At 41.1% G+C, this 16,989-nt stretch overlaps 1 protein-coding gene across 3 annotated transcripts in view; it reads left to right on the forward strand.

The window, feature by feature from the left end:
* The first annotated feature begins 2,518 nt into the window (after positions 1 to 2,518).
* The window catches only part of SNX9 (sorting nexin 9), a 61,794-nt gene continuing 47,323 nt past the window's right edge, over positions 2,519 to 16,989 (forward strand). Inside the window, exon 1 of one of the 3 annotated variants that reach the window (XM_077175424.1) lies at positions 2,519 to 2,907. In XM_077175424.1, coding sequence (XP_077031539.1) covers positions 2,896 to 2,907 — 12 coding nt within the window. In that variant the 5' untranslated portion in view covers positions 2,519 to 2,895. The remainder of the gene's footprint in view (positions 2,908 to 16,989) is intronic. The other 2 variants (XM_077175423.1, XM_054629188.2) reach the window with 2 other exon arrangements.

Genomic DNA, 16,989 nt, shown 5'->3' on the forward strand with positions numbered 1-16,989 from the left:
AGCAGGGACAAATCCAAGGTGCACCACCTCAAGGAGCTCCTGAGGACGGTAACTCATAAACCCAAAATGTAGTTCTTTCTCCAGATGGTTTTCAGTTTGAAGGTTATCTGAAGAACACTGTTTCTTTACCATTCCCCACCAAGTTTGCATAAGTCAGAACATACAAGGTCACCGACTTCCTGTGAGCTTGAAGCTACAGGCAGGCCTTGCTGAGCAGGGAACATATTCAGCAAATGTTCTCCATGTCCCTTCTCAGAGTCCAGCTTTAATTTAAAAAATCTGCATAGCACTAGCTCATTGGCAGGAGCTTTTCATTTGATGAGGTTTTGTAGAAGATCATTTCTCCATGACCTCGGCATTCCTGGGAACCACTGCAGACCAGCTAGCTGCAAAAATACACACCTAGTAAAGAGAGAGAATTTACTTATATTCTCTCTCTGGGTAGGAGATTTTCTTCTGTTACTGATTGTTTTTTTCTGAGGTACATTGGGGCTTTAGTACAAAGTGAATAATTAGTCAGCTGTGTTTGAAAGCTGATAAGCTCCACACAGAGCACTACATTTCAAAACTACCAAATGCTTAGATATGTAAACAACCCCACTGAAGCCACTGAGATTTCTTTTATGTCTAATGCTAAGCAAACATCCAGTCCTAATTAACTAGGACACAGCTTGGTAGCAGAAAAGTAACTAATTTGAGAAGTCTGGGAGATTTTAGGTGGTTTCATTGGCAATTTGTGGGTATTTGGCTCTCTGCGTTAAGAAATAATAAAGCTTAGTGCTAAGAAGGGATAGGTTTAGTTGCAATCCAAAGTGATTCCTAAGAATATCTTCATTGAAACAAGAATTAACAGCAACTAATTGCAAATAGTATTGGAAAAATCCCATTAATTTTTTTTTTTTCCTCAGAATATTCTCTCACATTGAGAGAAATGGTAATATTTCCTTCATCCCTCAAACTTGTCAAGTAAGACATTTTCAGGAGTACCTCACAGTGGAAAACTGTGGAGGCTTTAAGCACACAGAGAGGCTGAACAAATCATGACTGTGCTCTTCATTCCACAGAAGGCAAGCAGAGCTCTGCTAAACCACACTGGGTAGCAGCTGCACATTAAACTTTTCTGGCAGTTGTGCTGACCACAGGTAAAGAATGACACAGACTCAAGCTTATGCTAAAGCCACAAGTTTATTATATTTCACATAGCAAAGCAGCATCTGGAGAAAGGACAGAGGGTGCTTCACAGTCCTATCAGCTAGGGGTCCCTAAAGGAGACAGTGCTGGGTCTCTGGGTTCCATACCTCTCCCCTTTTTATAAAAAAAAGGATCAAAACATGCCATGTTGGAAAGATTGTTGCTGAGAAAATGGAAGAACAGGATGTCTTAGTACAGAAATGAAGCCACTTTCAGGGAGTTTTGCTTGTAAGGTAGATGAGATGCCAGTCTATTGATGGACCACATGGCAAAACTGATGCTAAATACAATACTTCACCTTAAAGGTGGTGTCCTACAACGTCACTTGTGAGCCACACAGAAAGGTTTCACTTTAGGTACTACTGTTACAGAGAGTAGGAAGTTGGAAATGTTGCATTTAATTGAATTCTGAAAAAGCTAAAACCAGAAGCAAATGAGTTTGGAAACTTCTGAAGTTAATCAGTTCAATCACTCAAAAAGTGGTGGCAAATGAACAGCCAGCTTCCTCTTATTTCCTCATCCTCACTTTCCGTGGAAACTATTTCACAGGTCCAACTAGGGAAATTTTTTTCCAATGTTTAACCTGTGAATGTATTTTTCTCTTTTAATAAAGCTCTCACTGAGAAACTATACCAATGGCAGAAAAAAGCTTGTAATTCTATGGGCAAGGAAATACAGATGTAGAGTTCTATGCAGTTTCCCTACAGCCTACCTGCCTCCTGGGGCTCTCCCTGGTGTCCCTGATGATTACACTGTGTATTTCCTTCTACAGAAAGGAAGTTTCCTGATCCCAGGCCAACCACTATAAATATAGCAACAAGAAGCTGCACTTTTTGGATGGTGCAGTACCTTGTACGATCACTACCACCGTATTTTCAAATTCCCTTTGCTTTAGCCTCCCATCTCATCTCTCCTGCAGGCTGGGAGTCAAGTGGGGCTGCAGGCAGTTTCTATGAGATGGTCATAGAGTGCCCAACAGGAACTCTACCGCCCTTGAGCAGCTATAGCTCCTTGGTGCCTTGTACTGCTGCTGATAACTGCTGTACACCAAGGCCCGGCCGAAACAGGTCAGGGACGATGTACACTGCCCTAGCAGCCGTGGATGGAGCCTGGCCGAGGAAAAAATTGCTTTCCTTGCTGTATGGTTGCTTTGAAATTTCCATTCAAAGGCACCCGAGGGGCACATAACGCCTTCCTGCGGGCTCTCTCCCCCACGCGAGCGAATGTGAGGCCAAACTCTGACTGCAAAGCAAAGCCCTTGAGGGCATGGGGGGTGGGCGAGCTCCGTCCGCCCGCCCCCATCGCCCCCGGGACCGGCCGGGGCGGCTCCCCCGGGGATCAGCGCAGCGCGGCGGGTGCCTCCCTCCCCCGGGCCCTGCCGGAAAGGCTGCGGGCACAAAGCCCCGCCATTGCCCTCGGGTGCTGAGCCGAGCCGAGCCGAGCCGGCGGAAAGGGCGGCCGAGGCGGGGGCATCGCGGCGCGGCCACACCAGCCCCCGCCTGCCCAGCGCCGGCGCTTGGCTGCTGAGCCGCGCAGCGGCCCCCAGGAGGCGGCGGCGGCGGCCGGGGACGCTGAGGAGGAGCCGCCTGCGCGGCCCAGCGGCGGCGGCGGGCGGGCCGGACACACCGACCGACCGACCGAGTAGCCGCGGCACGGAGAGAGAGAGGGAGGGCAGAGCGGCAGCGCAGCCCGGCCGGCAGCGCCATGGCCACCAAGGTGAGCAGCGCCCGGGGCTCTGCGCCAGCGGGCCCGGCCGGGCGGGCGGGGGTCCCGGGCAGACGGGCTGCGGGCCGGGGGAGCCGGTCCTGCCGGAGCCGCGGGAGGGACGGAGGGAGCGCCGCGCTCGGGCCTCGGCGCCACTGCCCGGCCCCTGCTCGGGGCTCGGCGACTCCGGGGCGGGGGAAAGTTGTTTTTCTGCTGTGTTTGTGCCCCTCCGTCCCCGCTCCTCGGTGGAACGACTGTAGGGTCGTAGAGCCGCCAGAGGCCGAGGCTGCTGCTCCTGCCGCCCCGGCGTCCCTTGCCCCGCTGCCACCGCGCCCGGGGAGCGGCGGGGCTCTGGGAGAGGCCTCGGCCACCGGCGGGCCCGGCTGTCCCGGCCCGGCTGCCCCGGCCCGGCTGTCCCGGCCCGCTCGTCAGGGCAGCTGATGCTGACCCCCTCGGTGGCATCCGGGGGTGGCTGTGCCGTGTCTCTGGTGGGAGCCCAGAGTCCGCACTGCGCGACCTCTTAAGAGTAAGCTGTGATTTTACACGCGAAAAAAAAAACCAAAAACAAACCCAACAGCAACAAAAAAAAAAAGACAGGAAGTTAAATTGTTTTGTTCAGTTCTTCAACAGTATCTGCTGCTAATGCAGCTGTCAAAATTAGCCCATCCTATCTGAAAATGGCCCCTTTCTAAACAAACAATATTTGTTTACTATATTGGTTGATGAAAGCATCTCTGCTTGTGTAGGTGTGAGTTAACATGCACCGGCAACTCATCTGTGACTTGTCTAAGTATCTCAGGAAGACTTTTTTGGTATTTAAAGTATTGCTTTGAGTCACCTGATTCCATTAGGTTGGCCAGCAGTTTAAAAAACTTCCTTTTACTGAGGCCTTTCTCATACAGTGCACTATTTATGTTGCTCTTCTCAGTGCTGAAGAAATTCCACATCTTGAATGTGTCAGATTTAGTGTATAAGTAGCTGTCTTTGTAACCATGCAAGCTGATGGTGGCTCAAGTTTGGATTAACTTTTTCCAAAGCACAGAGAACTTGATTTTAGGTTTCAAAATCACTTAGGCAGTGTAAAAATACAGTAAATATAGTCAATATAGAGAAATTTATGTTTCTGTTGAGCTTTTAGAATATTGTTGATAGACTTGGTTTTTACATTGGTGAGTTCCAGTAATTCATGGGATGTGTGTGTGAATATTTTTTACTCAATCTAACGATTGTAGGTAGCAAGAAAATTACTTCTGGTGAGTATATACCACATAATACACAGTATGTGAGGCAGATACTGTACTAAACCAGTGTACTGTTTCTCAGCTCACTTTGAGGTGCAGTATCCTCATGGGATCTTGTGTTCTGTGCCGAATACATGATCCATTTTATTCATACATAGGGAAACTTTCACTTTGCTGGTCTTTAAATATTTTTTGGAAACATTATGGCCCCAGATGGAAGGGTGTATAATTTCTGACTTCCTAATCCAGACTGGCTTAAAATCAGGTGGTGCAATTTTTTCATTCTACACATTGCAAGATATGGTAATGTACCTTGACTTGAAGGCTAAAATTGGTAAGTGGTAGTCAGGAAAGAGTTGGTATTTTATTGCTATTATTTTGTTATGCTGGTAACTCTGAGCAGTACTGAAGAGAAGCTTACTTTGTTTTCTGTGAGCTCTACCCAGGAGATGGGTCCCTCTCTGCAAACTGCCCTGGTTTGGATTTTATTTTGTTCATGTTGTGCGAACATCAGCTATAGTAAAGAATATGTTGTCTTTTTGAGCAGGGTAAGGGAGTAACTGGCTGAAAAAACAGTTTTTAGGAGCTCAGCCAACTAACCAGTCACCATTTCATTTGGAACGTGAATTTTTGGTTTTTAAATTGTAAACAAATTTCTCACCTTCTGCTTGTGCTCCTTCACAAATTGCCTCTTTTTGAAAGAAATATGCAAGGTGTATTTGTATTTTATGTGAAATGTTAGCAAAACTAAACTATAGTTGTATGGATGTATGAATTTTTGAACTTTAATGGTGTCAAATCCTATATAGCTGATAAGGGTGACTGACAGTCCAGTGTGGCCTGTGCTGCATGGGCTGTTAGTGCTTCCTGAATTGATTCCTGTTTAAACTAGAATATACTTTCCAAGGAAGGCTGGGGGTAAATTGATTCTTGATTTGAATGCTTTCAATGATGGAAAATTCAGTCTGTCTTTTTTGTTGTTGTTTTTGTTTTTAAACCATCTCTCTTGCTGTTGATACATCTTTCTTTTGAATCTGAACTTGCCCAGCTTCTGTTTTCAAATTTATCATTTTCTCTACAGGATTTACAAATGCTTGAATCAAGGTGTTAGATTTCATGAGGCTGAAGGATGCAAATAGGGGTTTCTTTCGTAGCCAGCTTGTAATCCTTGGCCAGTTTTCTTGCTCTCACTTTGATAAACCACAGCAATTAAATTCCTTGAGTTTTCATGTATGAAGATGTGATATACAGTTGGGTAATGTGCTGGCTCTTCTCTGTACCATTCCAAATCAATGCATTTCTTATTGAAACAATAAAAGCTTTTAGGGCAAAGGACTACTATTTTCATACCGAGAAGCCTTTACTGATGCTTTCCTAGCATATTTGTTAGCTAGCAACTTGGTAGGGAGTCTTCTGTCGAAACAGGTGGGGTGGCTGGAGGCCTTAAGCGCTCTGTAGGCTGTGGAGGCTGTGTCTGATGTTGTGAGCTACATTAGCAGTGGCCATTGCACCTTCTCCTTTCTTGCTCCTCATCCCATGCTGTATGTACATCCCCGGAGTCTACTCCAACACCTGTCAGGCCTGTTTTTAAGATACAGTAAATTGCTGACATAGCAAAAATATTCACTGAATGGAAACAGTGGCGTCATTTCTCCAGTTCTAGGTAGTTGCAATAGTTGAAAGTTTGCTCAGAGCTGATACAGGAGGTTGGGTGGGGTGGTATAGTTGGCAGCAGGAGACTTTCACAGAGAAGGGTGAAAATATAAATGGGAAATGGAAGATCTAAGGCTTCTGGAGGCAGTTTTTCTGTTGGCTAGATCCTTACTGTAGCTTGGCAGTGGACTTTGTGGTTTGCTCAAGGTTATGTGCTCAGAAAACTGAAACAAATGTTAAAACTCTATCAAAATAAGAAAAAAAAAGAAGGTTGTTTAGGAGACTTCTAGAGTTTCACAGTCATTTAACTGAACCCAACTTCAGAGGTAAAGCAATTTAATGTCCACATTTAAGAACCAGTGATTTAAGCTAGATACTTTTATTTTGGATGCTTTTGAGAAGCAGAGTTAACCTTACTAATTCCTTCTTTTTAACTGTGTCACAAATGATGTGACACAGAAGGTGCCTGAGCCTAAAAAATTTTCTAAACTTGGTCACAAGGAAGATGCAATTTGGTAAATGTTTCTGTCATAGTTGCTTACAAAAGCCACAGGTGAAATTGTCATTCTTCTATTTGTTCCTTCATGGTTTCTTTGGCCTTTCCTATTCTTTCCCCACTAGAGTTTGCCAAGTCCCAGCTTTACTCATGTCCTTTCTTTTGTTTTTGAGCTTCATTGAATAGGGAGAGCTAGAAATGTCAGGAAGCAATATGCTGGCTTTTAAACAACATTCTCTCTACCTTAGCCTATTTTTAAACTTATTTATTATTTTAAAATGTAGGCAAGTCCTTTTCTTGAAAAGGCTGATGTTTTGCCATTTGTTAAGCGCTGATTTCAGAAGGAAGTGAGAGAACTGAATAGGCTCTGGGCAGACAGTCCTTCCAGTTCTTCTGGAACCTGTGCTGATAACATGTGGTGAGAGTTTTAATTTAGAAGTTGTAACTAGGAGCTGATTTATTCGTGTAACATTGTTGATGTTGGTGACATTGCTTTCCCAAGAGAGGTATTTCATAAGGCAGTTGTTGATAAGCTTTGTGAAGTTGGGCCCCTCTTACTGTCAATTCCTACAGTTTTTTTTCTTTATAACTTTAAGGGCACTTATATCTCACCATTATGTTCTTGATTGTTCAATGGTTTGTGTACTTTGAGGACTCATTTATCTGGTTCTGTTTTCAGGACTGAGCCCCTTTTTGTGGGAGGAAGTCCTTTGAAATGAAAGCTTAGACTAAATATTCCATTCTTTAAAGAAGATACAATTTAACAGTACTTCTAAAACAAGGAAATGCTGTTCAAGGCTTTCTTGTCCATCTAATCACGTTGGATTTTTTCTTTTAATGTCACTGGCCAGGTATAGTTGAATTCAGCATGGTTCTTGTAGTTGTGGTAAAGGACAGTCATGATTTACATATGAAAATTTCAGGCAGGAAAAGGTAACAGCATATTAGCCTTAAAGATTAATATCCCTAAGTGTGTATCCTTCCTTTCATCTTTCTTTTTCATTCTCTGTTACTCTCAGCAGTGTAAGGCTTCCCAAAGAAGTCCAACATTTTCCTTTATACCATCACTTGAGTTTGCTAGAAACAATTCCTTGTTCTGATTTGCAGCTGGGAAGTGAAGCACTCCTCTGTGCTAAACCCTCCAAAATACCCAGACTTTGTATTCTGTTAATCTGCATTCTGCATTGTCCTAACTTTGGAAGTAGACCCCTTTCGTAAATCTCATCTTAAAGGAAGATTCAGTTAATAAATCTTAAGACATCTGTGAGTTGGGATGATCCATCCTCTTCTATGCAGATCACGTCCTAATCCATTCAACATGCTCCATTATTTAAATTCAGTAAAACAAGACATAATTCAAAACATGAGATCACAGATGATCTGTGTATGTAGGTTGTGATGGAACAAAATTATTAGGTGAAGCAATGATTTTTATGTTACAGTCTAATGATGTAAAATGTTGTTTGGGTCTTTTAGGCTAGTATTAAGTAGATGTGGGGGTACTTCCTGGGGCTTTTTAGATTAAATTGGTTTGGTGGTTTGTTTTTTAAGAGGAAACAAGATGATTAGAGAAGGGCAAAATGTTTGGTAATGCAGATGAACCACAGATTCCTAACCTGTTGGAGGAGTGAGATGCTAGGATGAGCATGAGAACTGGTACAGTTATTTTACGAAGACACAGATTTTCTGTTCTTTTGTCTTTCTGTCCGGCCTTATGGTCTTTTAAAGGTTCAGTGATATGTGGTTTATATTACATTGCAGCAATTACCAGTTCAAGGTTTCTCATTTCTGTGCTGGAAAGCTGGTAAGATTCTGAGTGATGCTGTGCTTGAGTAATGATTCCTCTGACTCAGTTTTTCAAAGTTATTTTGAGCACCTAGGCAGAGTCATCAGAGACTCATTACCAGAGGTCATCATTTAAAAACATGATTACAGCAGCCAAAGAGAAGGAAGTCTGGTATCAAATGTCATAAGCTACATCTGGTTTATAGATTCAGAGTTTCAAGTTTTCACTGTGGTAGAATTTCTCGTATATTGGTATTACTTCAGCAATAAGGCTTTACAGGTAACTGTAGCTTGGTAAGAAGGTTTATTTTACTGCATTCTTTCAAGGTTTTCCTCTGAATTATCTTCCTCCTCAGATTTTCAGGTCTTGAAAAAAGTCCTAGAAGAGTGTCTGAATGTTTAGTAAACCTCTCCTTCTTTGATTAGGGCATCTGGCAAATTTCAGAGTTTACAGAGATCACCAAAGTAAAAATCACTTGAGAATTTTGGCATTTCAGATACGTGGGTTCCCTCCTGTATTAAATTTACAAGCAATTGTAATATTTATGATGTTGGAAGCAGTCTTGCAAAACATTTTAAAAGCTGGTAATAGAGAAGAGACTGTAAAATAGTGGGAGTGATTTGTTTCAACCAGCCCTGCAGTAGACCAGATGGGCATTTTGATATCTAGAATTATTTTAAGTAAATAGCTATTGCACTGTTCAGCATTTAAAGCTAAACTTCTTCTATTTCAAAGCGTGTTTCACAATGACAATTTCTCCGAATCCACTTTACACTTCTCGGAGGGCTGAAAATCAGAGCTTGTGCTTTTATTTTCTTTAGTTGCATTTCCATTTAGTTGCATCTCCCAGCAGTTTATGATTGGAAAGGAGCTTCCCAAGTGACTGAAAGTTCAAACAACAGAGCAATCTTGTAGTAGTCCAATAAGCAAAATTCAAGTGCTACTGAAGAGAGAGAGAAAAAAAGGCATATTGCTTACAGGAAAATTTAACTTAAACTCTGAGCATTATCACTTTCTTTCCCAAGCCTTCTTTATCTTTGAGCTTTGTATGAATAAGAAACCTCTGTCAACAATATATATAAAAAAAGAAAAAGACATTTAAGACCAGAATCATTTAACTTTGGCAGATAGTCCTCTGTAAGACCCACAGTAAGGCGAGAAGGGCACAAGGAACAGCTTTTCCTGTCGGGAGTTGCCGTTATGCAGCCTGGTCCGGCTGTTGTGTAGTTGTGAGGAGACATTTGGGACATGGCATGGTATGAAGGGCACATGAGCCATCCTGGGCACTGCTGGTAACAGGGTGTGTGCTCATAGAAATGTGCTGGGTAAAGTCAAACCAGTGACTGTGTGTGAACATGTGTTTTGTGGGTAAAACTCTATTTCCTCCTGTATTTTACAGCAGCTCTTCTCCAAGGTCCTGCCCTTTAAAGGAAGCCACTGTATGGGAGGGGTTTCCAATGTGCAAAATAGGTGGCTGGAAGGAGGAGGAGGTGGTGAGAAGATGGGCAGTGCATCCTGTGGGAGGTCTCTGGGGAGCCCAAGCAAAACAGCTGCATCTGGGGAGAGGCAGCCATGTCTGGCCCAGGGTTTCTGCAAGTGGGACTTGCCAGGTGAAATCATTCAGTCCCACTCCTGTAAAAAGGTGGAGACTGGTGAAGAATTGGTTGATGGGTCTTATTTCTTATGACTTGTCATTGAGTTACTGACTTCTGCTCTGAGTTGCCATCTGCTCATCCTTGGCATGGGAACTGTTGTGCTTTTATTTTGTGTATTCACATGGTATCTCTGTTTAAACACAGTAGGTTTTGGACTTGCTTTGCTTTTCCCAGCCTTCTGAGACTGCAGTTCTCATTGTTCAGAGCAAAAATTAGTTGTCATCTCAATTCAAGCAAAGTGTTTGCTTGCTTGGTTGACAGAACAAAATGGCTAATTTGCAAGAACAGCTATAAAAATACTCTTAGAATAGCTTTAGACTGTGCCTCCCTTCTATATGAAGAGTTTGGGGTTTTTTTTTCCCTCTATGGTGATCATGTAATTGGTTTCCAGAAGAAAGACAGTTGATATAAGGCTATTACATTTATTGTTTTTTCTAGTTCTTATTTAAATTCTAGTATTGCCTGAAGAGCCTATACAATTCATCTTTCTGCAGCAGTAAGGCAATGACTGATGAGGTGCTTCACTTCACCTTATAGCTTCATGGGATTTGAGAGTGAAGCTTGAATGTCTTATTTCCTCCACTGCATTGGTTCGTTTTTTGGGCGGGGGGTCAAGGTTTAATTCAGTGACTGAATATTGCAATTACATATGATAATATAATGTAATTAGTGCTTACCTAGTTACAGCACACTTCTTTCAGCAGTGCTGTAATTTCCTTCCTTAATAGCCCTATATTTTTCTTCTGAAAATGATTGCTTGTGGAATACAAAATTAAGTGTCTTCCTTGCTGCAAATAACTAGACCACAGTCTTGGATGTTTGTATGAAGGTTGTTGAATGACAATTTTTTTATCAACAGCTCTGTCACATTCTGTCAAGCTGCCAAATTTTCTAGTAATTTGTAAGGAAGCAGAAGTTCTAACTTTCAGACTTCTTTGATGCTTTCTATCACTGTAAAGGTTGCTGGTACAAGAGAAGTTTGTGAGGTGTTCTGTCAAACTTTCAGTGTTGCATGACTTAATCCAGTTCTGTCATTCATTACATCTCTTGGTTTGTTTTTTTATTTGTTAGATGCATCTCTCCAAGCAGTCTTTTCCTTGTTTTTTTCTAACTCTTTGTCTTAAAGTGGGATATGCCTACACTGCTAACGTGCACATTGCATTAAATTGCAGGTCATTAATGTCCAGTTCAAGTGCTGGGTGTTCTCTGACCAGGTCTAATGACTGAGTTTTGCTTATTTGAGCTGTCATTTATCATGAAATAAAGTTTGTAATCTTACAGGGTCTTGTACTTTTCTACACTGCCAATAGAAAAGCCTAAAATAGCTGTAGGCTTGGATACTTTAAAACCCAAAAAATGTGAACCTTGCCCAGTTCTAGAGTAAAGAAGCTTCATCTGATAAAATGGTAATGCATTTATGTTGGTGTAGCTGTTTCCTCACTTGTGTTTATAAAATGAAAATAAACATAGGCTTTTACAAAGTAGTTTTTTAAATAAAAACTGTGCTATAAGAAAAAATTAGTATATTGATTAATGTTGGTTGCTCAAGTAACAGAGAATTTAGAGGAATTCCATGTGGAGAGCTCATCCTGCTGTGTTTCAGATTCCTTCCCAACTGCTTTCAGTGAGCATGCTATTCAGCATGTGTTTTCCTATTAATACTTAGCAGTGTTTGGGACTTCAGAGTAGTTCAGCTGTTCCATTCTGTATTTTATGGACGAAGTTTATTTGAAGTAGCATCATTTCAACATGCACTTAGTTTGCTTTGCCAGGTATTCATTTGCTTCTACAGTGGCCTGTGCACGTGGTACATTGAGATCCACAATGTGTAATAGTGTGCTGAGTCTGAAAGGGCTTAAAGTTTGCTAGATAACCTTAGTGAAACTTTGTCCCTCTCCAATTATTAAGATAATTACTAATTTTTTCTAATCCCTGCTCTCCTAGAGGCAGCACTATTGTGTGACTACAAGCTGTCTTAATGAGTAGGTCACAATGTGGCAATTTTTCTGGTGAATGCTGCTGGCTTTTTCTGAAACCTTCACATCTTACTGGCTCTGTTCTTTGGGGACAGAACTGTGCCCTAAAGTTTCAGGCAAACATCAGGGGACTTGGCACAGCAGGCTTCTGAAACACACCATTAAATATTGGTTCAGCAAACAGTTGTAAGTTTTGCAGTTTGATTTCAGAGATACAGTAATGATTAATCTAGGCCGAGATTTTAATCACACTTGAGATAAATGCATCCTGCCTGACATCCGTAAATACAAACCCATGCTGCACTTGCTGCATTTATTATACACTTTTTATTATACACTTCTGCATTTATATACATTGCTGTAGTCATGGTGAAACTGGAATTAATGTTATCAAATTGTTGAGTCTCCAGTTTATCTGAGGATCTGGGAAAGGTTGGTATTCAGAAAGGAAAACATGGGGAAGGCTGGGCACTTAGAGCAGTGCAGTAAATTGATTCTGCAGAAGATCTGGTATCACTGGAGTTCCTCACTCATGGTAGGAGTTTTGCAGTACATTTTAATTGATGACTAGTTTATAAGTAATGTTTTAAACAAGAAAAAAGCTTTTCAGGTGCTTAACCCAATGGAAAGCTCAGATGTGATTCAGGGGAGTATCTGAGTCAGTATTTGGAAATATCTCTAAATCACATGGGTGTCTTGAATTTCTGCAACTGAATTTCCCTTGCTTCAGTGTTGCTTGGGCGCATGGAGATTCTGTTCTTGGGTCTGACAATACTCCATAAATAAGTCAATATGAACACACCAAAATGTAACCAAGCACCTCTTTTAGTAGTGCATGGTAGTTATTCTGAAAATATGCTGCTTTTTTAAACCACTAAACTGCTTATAGATAATTCTCAGACTTAAATATTTTTAAGCACTGCTGTAAATCTGGAAAACATCACAGTTTCTCTTTGCTTTTTTCATGCTCTGTGGCATGGTTGTCTACCCACCTGGCTTATAACTGTGTGGAAAGAAGCTATAATTTGTTTCAACATCTACAATTTTGAGATCTGTTTTACTCTACCACTTTTAAGAGATCTTAGTCATATAACCATTTTAGACCTTGTTCTGCATCAATGACTTTTAGTTCCAGATGCTTGAGTAGAACAAGAGGCTTCCTGTGTAGGAATTCACTTGAATGCAAGTTCTTGATGTGCATTCTGCCTGTAATGCTGGCCAGGAGCACATTTCACTGGGCTTTGGGGTGTGGTGATGTTTGCTGACAGGTAGACAGCTGTAAAGAAGATCATGTTCCGTGAATCAAAAATAAAATATGGAACAAAAAATGAGTGGGACTAGCCTGAACTGAGTTCAGGTGGTCTGCCATGACCGAAAAATTATTTTCAGCAAGACAGTGAAGTCCTGTGTGGTCGATCTGAAGAGTTAATCTGTCCTCACTGAGGAAAGCCCAAGTTGCTGAAGTGGCTAGTAAGCTGTTGTCTTTATTATTACAGGAAACATTTCCAAGTCTCTTTAACACTTGAACACTTGCCTAGACACTTCTTTCTTCCATTCTAATTCTAGAAGTGCCAGTGGTTTAAACCACATGCATGTTGGTGGGAATTGAGTATTGCCTTCCTGTCCCTTACCATATAAAGGTGTCAGACTTTGTGGTTTGTACTTTTTGGAAACACTTTATATTTTGTTGTCGATTCCAATATGAGATAGACATTTTAATCCAGTATAAATACTTAATTAAATACCTGCCTGAAATATTGTAGGCACATGCAACTTCTAAGTTTTGCACCTGTCTGCAAACATATTTTACTAACAGAAAGAAATTACACAAGTCCTTGTTTCTTAAATTTTTGTCTGTGTTTAATTTAGTACTAGTATGCTTATAGTCAGTACTGTTGACTTCAAATGATTAGCTGCAGGCTAGTGAACTTATTTTAGAGTTGAAAAATTGCCCAGAGAAAAGTGAGCCAGTGGATCAAGAGGCACTTTTAATGTGAATTTGTAGAGTAATGTGAGGATCCAGCAGTTAGAGCTGGTGAGGGAACTTGGAGTAATGATACCTGAATATTGTGACCTTCTCTCTTCATCCAGAAGTGGAGTTCTTTACTGAATTTAATTTTACTTTTTGGTTGAGTTTGCTTTAATTCTGACGTTGCTAAAAGCAAAACAAAATCATATTGAGAAGAAATGTAATACTAAAGGGAGGTCTTAATTAAATAAGTGAATTTTATTTTTTGCTTATTGTTTAATAAAATCGTAGTATAAAATGTTCCAGTTTCTTCAAGCTAGTTTTCTAGGCAGATGTTGCTGAGCACATGCACAAGAATTGATGCCTAGCCCAATATAAGCAATATAAGCAATATACATTTTCTCCAGTTTCTCTGTAGTAGTTAGAAAGATAAACATTGCTGTCTCCTTCATAATAAATCTTTATCACTTTACTGTCAGTAAATATACTGCTAGTATAATGGATAATCTCTCCAATTCCCAAGGCGCTGTTTCTGTAGGAGTCTGTCTTAGAAGACAGTGTCCCTTTTGTCCTCTAATTCTTCTATTGTCAATTTTTGGGCTGTGTCTTGTCTCTTAGGAGAGCCTGTGAGAGGAACATGTAGACATTTCTTTATCACAGTCAGGATGGAGAGTAGCTGCTTCTCCAGGCTGAGAGTCATAGCACCTGAGGAGCCACTTGATAATTCTGCATAGACTATCCAAATGCACACTTTGCCTTGCAGTTTGATAGAGTTTGATAGAGGGACTAAAATGAAAATACATTTTTTTGTCAAATCATAGCCCCGGATGTTTCCTTCATTAGTAGTATAAATGTTTTATATTTTCAAGGCCAGGTTGGATGAGGCTTTGAGCAGCCTGGTGTAGTGGAAGGTGTCCCTTCCCATGGCAAGGTTGTTGAAACAAGATGACATCTAAGGTCAGTCTGACCCAAACCATTCTATGGTTCTGTGATTCAGTGATGAAGATGATGCAAATCTCTTCAGACTTGGGGCACTTAGCTTTTGAACAAGCTTAGATTTCAGGCTAAAGGATAGGGAAATTATTAGATCTACCAAAATGTTAGGCACTGTTGGAAGAAAGCTGGTGTCCTCAGTCCTCTGAGGTGGGAAAGATATGAGGGGCTCCTGTCTGTATTCCTGTGTTCTTACTGTTTTTCTCAGCATTTTGGACACCTGCCCTTTTAAACTTCTTGCAGAATTCCCTATAATTTCCAGAGAGGGACTTAGCATGTGTTTTGATCTGTGGAGAGTTTTTTCAAAGATGCATTGATTAAAACATGGCAACTTAAGTAGTCTGTGGATGGTGAGACAAAACAATGGCTAAGCTGTCCTTTAGATCTGTGCCTACCCTGAGTCTTCCCTGGAGCTTCACTGGCACAGTGAGGACAGCGAGGGGTTTAAGGCTTCTGCCTTAGCTGATAACAGGTCAGAATGTCTTGCACTTATTCTAAGCAGTAAAATACCTACAAACCACTAGTTTTTTACAGACAGTAATCACAGAGCAAAATGCCGGGAAAGATTAGCAGAGGAAGGAAAATGCTAAAATAGTTTTAAGTTAATTGTTTTTTGTGTGGAAGAATATTGTCACTCTTTAGACTAAATGCTTCATTTTGAACCATTCTTTAGGAAGTAATCAGAATATACTGCTAATTTCTGAAGTGATGTATTTGCAGCTAGGTTTTTGTCTTTATTATTTTCTTTCTGCTTTCTTAATTTCTCCAATCCTGAGATCCCAACCTGTATTGCAACTATGCTATTTCTGTTTTATTCTCTTAGAACTGCCCTTTAGAATGAATATTTTATTTCTAAAAGCAATATTTGTGGGAAAAAGTAATTCTGAAAAAAACTAATGAAAGAGACCTCACAAAAAATGTACTAAAAACCAAACCAACATCCAAAAAGCTTTTAGAAGATAACTAATAAAATTAAGTCTGGGAGGAAATAAATGCATTTTCCTCTTCTGTGCTTCTAGGTGTGAGCAACATAATGCTTATCAGTATTTCACAAGCAGCAGATTCAAAGGCTTACTATACCTACTGAAGAATATTTGTACTAACTGAAGCAGTTTTTGTAGCAAGCTGTTCTGAAGTTTATTCATACCAGATGTGTTACTGGAGTTACTTGAGGTGACCAAAAGCCCTTTGTTGTTCATCCCAGCTAAAAGCTTAGGCTGCTGTCCTAGAAGAAAAGTTCAAGTCTTCTCATTGACACGGCCATTTAAAATGTGTGGACTTTGACTTGTTTAGAGCCAATGCTAATGATTAACTTTTCTTTATTTAAATTATTTATTTTTGGCATTCTGCCAGGCTTCCCAAATTATGGTTTCTGCTCCTCCAGTGGATGCAGGTGTTAGAGAAACCTGCACTTATCTGCCTCATATACTTCCTAAAAGAGAAATCCAGAATTTGATCCTCCTTCTGTCAATATGAGAATTGGTGCCACCAGCATGACGTGTTGCCATCTTGCTGCTGTGGTACAGCACTTGTATTTCTGACAGTGGCAACAAGCAATTTAAACCTGTGAATCCCTGTCTCTTGACAAGAGCAGTGCAGGGTGGCTGAAGCTCTGAACTGCTGAAGTGCCAACTATGAAGAGAAACCTGTGCAGTTATGGGATTTTCATGCCATGAAACTTCTATGGATATTTCCTTTGTACTATCTGCCACTGCCCACTGACTGAGAAAAGCAGTTGTGGTACAAGTTTCCTAAATTGTAACACATGGTTGAAACAGATAATCTATAGTGTAACACTAGATCTCTTCCTAATACAAATGAAGTCCTGTGCATAGGGAAAGCATTTTCAAAGGTGTGTCCAGTTTTTGAGGGGCTTCTCCAATTTTTGTGCTATAAAGCATACTTTGATGCAGAACTGTTGCATTGCAGGCAGGAAATCCAGCATTACAAAAACATTTTGCTTCAGAAGTGTGAACTTAAAGAAAAACCAGTAGTCATTCTATGTGGGTCGTTGATCATTCATCTCAAGGAAGGCTGAGGCAGGGAAGGTGTTGTAAAAGCTGCTCTGAGCACAACTGATGTGCATTAGCTGTCAGCCTGTGTCCTTATGGCTGGTGAGGAATACACAGGGGCTTCCACTGTCCTTCTCCATGACAGAGCTACCCTGCTGCAGCTGAACTGTAATGCGGGCAAGTGTGGCCTGTGCACATCAAGATCGTTCAATTTTGGGGTAAGGTGCTTTTCCATGTGAGCCTAGCCTTGAGTGAAATGCTTTGGAAAAGGCAGAAAGATTCTTCTTGTGAGCAATAGGTGTTTTTGTTGCTT

Source organism: Agelaius phoeniceus, chromosome 3, assembly GCF_051311805.1.
Source record: "Agelaius phoeniceus isolate bAgePho1 chromosome 3, bAgePho1.hap1, whole genome shotgun sequence".
Classification (NCBI taxonomy): domain Eukaryota; kingdom Metazoa; phylum Chordata; class Aves; order Passeriformes; family Icteridae; genus Agelaius; species Agelaius phoeniceus.